At 33.9% G+C, this 4,817-nt stretch overlaps 1 protein-coding gene across 1 annotated transcript in view; it reads right to left on the bottom strand.

Annotated features, from left to right (window-relative positions):
- Window positions 1-653: 653 nt before the first annotated feature.
- The window catches only part of ACADM (acyl-CoA dehydrogenase medium chain), a 29,309-nt gene continuing 25,145 nt past the window's right edge, over window positions 654-4,817 (bottom strand). The window contains 2 exon segments of the mRNA XM_019644061.1: window positions 654-1,393; window positions 2,678-2,926. Of these exon segments, the coding sequence (XP_019499606.1) occupies window positions 1,322-1,393; window positions 2,678-2,926 (321 nt within the window). The 3' untranslated portion in view covers window positions 654-1,321.

Here is a 4,817-nt window from a genome sequence, read left to right as displayed (position 1 = left end):
CTTTATAATTAACCAATAAATGTTTTTCCTGAGTTCTGGGAGCCATTCAAATTATCAAACTTGAGGGTGGGATCTTGGGAATACCTGAATTTGCCGCAAAATTGGATAGATGTGTGGGTAGCCTGGGGACCCAGGACTTGTGACTAGTGTCTGAAGTGAGGGTACTTTGTGGGACTGAGCCCTTAAACCTCTGCAGTCTGATACTAACTATTCTGAGTTAGTGTCAAAATAGGACTGAACTGTAGAACACCCAGTTGGTGTTGGAATTGGAAATCAGAAGTGATGTCAGAAACACCATTTAGTATAACATATTTTAGCAGTTATTTGATATTTAGAATTAGAAAAAAATTAAAATTCACAAGCTTTGCTTCTTACATTATCTTATATTTTCTGAGGTATCTCACAATATAACTTAATGAAAAATGGGCAGGTAACTTTATGCAGTTCAAATAAAAACATGACTTTTTTCCCATCAAAGTAAATAAATTAGGTGTCTACTATTACATGAAGTAATAAAACTTCTCAGGAAGAATACAGATACACTGATAAGTATTGAACAATTTTATTTTAAGTTTCTTTTCAGAATGTAGTCACATGAAATAAGATTGTGTGCAACAGACCAAAGACCACCCAGAGACCAACAGAGTCATAAAAATCATTCAAGGCAAAATTCATTTATTTTAAATAAGGCAAGCAAAATGTGGGCTTAGAATTAAACAAGATTTTTAAGTAACTTCTGGTTGTTGTATAAATCGGACAATATGAACATCAAATTTTTTACTATTACTGTACAAAATTGAAAACAAATGCTTTCCAAATTGTAGCAAAGTGAACTTCTCTAATACATTAAGTTTACAAAGTTACTGGCAAGTTACTTGATGGCATCCGAATCTTACAATACGTTCTCACAATGTAAATTTTAGAACAGCCTGAATACTTTCTATAAGCCCACTTTTCTGTCATTGGAAAAATATTGAAATTCCAAGTGATTTCTGTTACTTTAATTTTAAGAGGTCAAAATAACAAAACATATGTATTTTTTTGGTTAATATAATTCAGGTACAATGGTACTGAGGACAACACATAATTTTAATGAAACCAAATCTATTTGAGGAAAGGCAAATCATAAAAGTTAAAGAAAGGTAGAAAACTATTAGAATTAGTTGCAGATGTTTGGTGTAAGAGTACTTATTTTAAAATTTTCATTGGAAAAAATCTTAAAGCCCTTATTCTTTTCTGCTTAAAATGGGTAATGTTCAGCTTCAACAGTGGATAATGTTCTATCACCTCAACAATTAATCATGTCTCTACAGCAATCTTGTTAATTTTTATACTTGCCAATGTGTTCACGGGCTATAATAAGCCTTTGAATTTGTGCTGTACCTTCATAAATCTGCAAGAAAAAAATATACATGTAGGTTAATTATCTTTAGTACACAAATACTTCGATTTACTTAATATTTTGGAAAGTAGTGTAAGCTCTATTGTAATACCCAATTTAATCAAACCATATACAGGCTCTGTAATGATTCTCAAACCTGATTTTGTGAAACCCATGAAAATATATAATTCTGTAGAGATTAGTTAAAATTATAAAAAAGCCATTTACCACAATTTTGGAGGAGTCTTAAAGAAAAAAATCAAAGAATATCAACATTTTAAAAGCTTGGGAAATCCAAAGTTTGATGTTGCTAAAATATTTCTCTAATTATTCTGAACTGTGTTTAGCTAGTTGTCACTTTCAATCATTTTCTATTCTTACTCTTAAATCTGATTTCTTTTTCTCTTGCCGCCTAAGGAACAGAGTTGCTAAATAAAACAATGCTGGATTTGGTTTCGTTCCATTAGATATTCCTATTAGCCAACCTTCACTTCCAGTTTGAACTTTCTAATCCTAGCGATTTGTTAGTTCATCTCAGATAGCAGAGAAAAGTTAAATGGTTGCTAACAGTAATAATTATATTAATTACTGGCTCTAGGAGAGGGAAAATATCACCAGATAAACCTGTAACTCTGGATAAGGTTTTTTCATTTATAAATTGACAGGCTGTACTATGTCTAAATTTCCTTCTCACACTAGCATTCGACAATTCTACTTCTAGATTTCCAATGACTGGATTTGTCAAATAATTTCCTGGGAGTAGAAAGAAGCAAGGGACGAGATACTGCAGAGTATGGGTTATAATTACTTAAGCTACATGTACAGAACATGTGCATTTATATCTAATTTACTAAATTACTCCTATAAGTTTTTCTAACCACCAATTTAATTTGGAAAACAGAATCATCTATATCTGTCTCCTCGTGTTGGTTTTTTACTCTGTGTCAGTCAATTCAATAGTTGTCATCCATGATTCAAAATGAAAAAGTTTAATTTTAAATTTTTAGAAGGGCAAGGCGTTTGTTACAATTAGTTAGGATGTCAAGACTCAAAGAAGGCTGATCTAGACCTGTGTACATGTTTGTACCATTTACTTTGTTAGCCTATTCTCTACTAAGGCATACAGTTGAAGGTAACCTTCTTGTTTGTGTTAATTAGTTCTAAAAACTTCAGCTTTCAGACATCTAGGGTGTCATTTATTATTATTATTGGCATAAAATCCCTAAATGATTAGAAAGCTGTCATTTACAAATATTCTGTTTCCTAAAAAGCAATACAAATCATTTTTAACCTTACCTGGTAGATCTTGGCATCCCTCATTAGTTTTTCTACAGGATAGTCTGTATTGAATCCATTGCCTCCGAAAATCTGCACAGCATCACTAGCTAACTGATTTGCAATATCTCCAGCAAATGCCTTTGCAATGGAGGCATAATAGGTATTTCGGCGACCAGAATCAACCTCCCAAGCTGCTTTCTGGTAACTTAATCTAGCTAATTCAACTTTCATTGCCATTTCAGCCAACAAAAATGATATTCCTTGGTGCTAGAATTAAAAAGAAAAAGTTTAAGAATATATATTGACTAATTTAAAAGTTTTTCTCCTGGAACTTTTAAAAAAACTTTTAAAACTAATCTTAGACTTAGGAAGTTACACTCTGCTTCCTCCAATGTTAACATATTACAAAACCAATGGTATACTGATGAAAGATAGGACATTAAAATTGGTACAATACTATCAACTTAATTATAAACTTTATTCAAATTTGGCCAAATTTTACACTAATGTCCTTTTCCTGTTCAAGGATCCCAGACAGAATTCCAAATAAATTTAGTTATTTCTTCTTAGTCTTTCCCAGTCTGCTGTAATTCCTCAGCCCTCCTTGTCTTTCATGATCTTGGCACTTTTGAAGATTACTGATTGGTTATTTTTTGTAGACTGTCCCTGGATTTGGGTTTATCTGATGTTTTCTTAGGACTGGAATGAAGTATGCATTTTTATGAAAATACCACAAAAATTGTATTTATCCTTCTCAGTGTCTCTTTAAGTATGGAATCAATGTGTACAGCCTCTGTGGGTCAGGAAACTCCAAGTGGAGAAATTAATGCCTAAGGTCACANCTTAAGAGAATTGGCTGACTTCCATTGTGCACTTTGACGCTGTGTTTCAGGGTCTTGTTGGTACACCCATGTTTCATCACCAGTGATAACATGGCCTAAAACATCGTCTTGCCTCTTCAAAACGTCTTGGCAAACTTCGACTTTCTTTTGCTTTTGTTAATCAGTGAGCTCCTTTGGGACCATTTTTGCACACACCTTTCTCATGCCAAGATTTTCAGTTAAGATTTCCCTGTTTCGCTAATGATGTTTACTTGGTCTGTTATGCTTCTCACAGTCAGCAGACATTTTTAATGCACAATTGGATGACCTTTTGCAATGTTTTTGTCAGTTCTGCTCATTACTGTCTGCCTTGCCCTCTCTTCATCAGTGACACGTTCTCTCCCTTAGGAAAAATTTTAATCCACTTGTACACTGCCATCTTCTTCATGGCATTATTCCCATAAACGTAAAGTAACATGTCCCTGATTTCACTTCCACTCTTGCCAAGTTTAACAAGAAATTTAATGTTTGTTCGTTGTTCTAATTCAAGCTCAGACATTCTCACGCCAGCATACAAAACATGCAACAATAATGAACGCCACTCAGCAAGACACTGCCACGCATCGACACGAACACAGCTGTGAGACACTGATGTACCAAGGTTATGAAACCTTACTGAGCGGTTTGTACAATGCCATCAATGTTAAGTGCACGGTGGCAAGTTCGCGAACTTAAGTGTTATACCTCATATACACATTTTAAGAAAGGAAAAAACTATATTAAAATCACATTGATAGTAACCACTTTGAGCACCTCTTGTAATTGCAGAAAAGTTACTTGTATTCATCTTTTGTTGTCGGTATATATTATTACAATTTTAATAGTTTTTTTTCTTTCTTAATATGTGTATACATTTTTTTGGCACCCTCTGTATGTACATAGAGTCAATGCCTACAAAGCTGTCCCAGTAAAACTGCAGTGGTAACTGGTTTGTAGAGTTCTGGTTTTACAGGTCCCTTCTTGGCAAGCCAGGACGTAGTAAGTTTTGAAGACGCTGACAAGAGAAATTGACCCAAATTCTTAGGTACTACTGGAGAAACCTGGTGGAGGATTTCTTGGGCTTGGTTCCCTAGCCTTTAGATAGCAAATTACGGAGACATTTAAAAGTCCAATATGAGTGTCTTTATGAAAAGTTTCAGACAAAAGTTAATCCTGCCTCTGTATTTGCAAAGTAAATTCAAGAAGGCCTATATTATTGATTCTCTTGATGTACCCAGGTAAGCAAGCAGACCAAACCAAATACAGCCTGCCTTTTTGTAATCAAGAATAATTTTTTT

Source organism: Hipposideros armiger, unplaced genomic scaffold, assembly GCF_001890085.2.
Source record: "Hipposideros armiger isolate ML-2016 unplaced genomic scaffold, ASM189008v1 scaffold_84, whole genome shotgun sequence".
Taxonomy (NCBI): domain Eukaryota; kingdom Metazoa; phylum Chordata; class Mammalia; order Chiroptera; family Hipposideridae; genus Hipposideros; species Hipposideros armiger.
The sequence above is the reverse complement of the archived record's forward strand: the minus strand, read 5'-3'. Positions and strand labels throughout refer to the sequence as shown.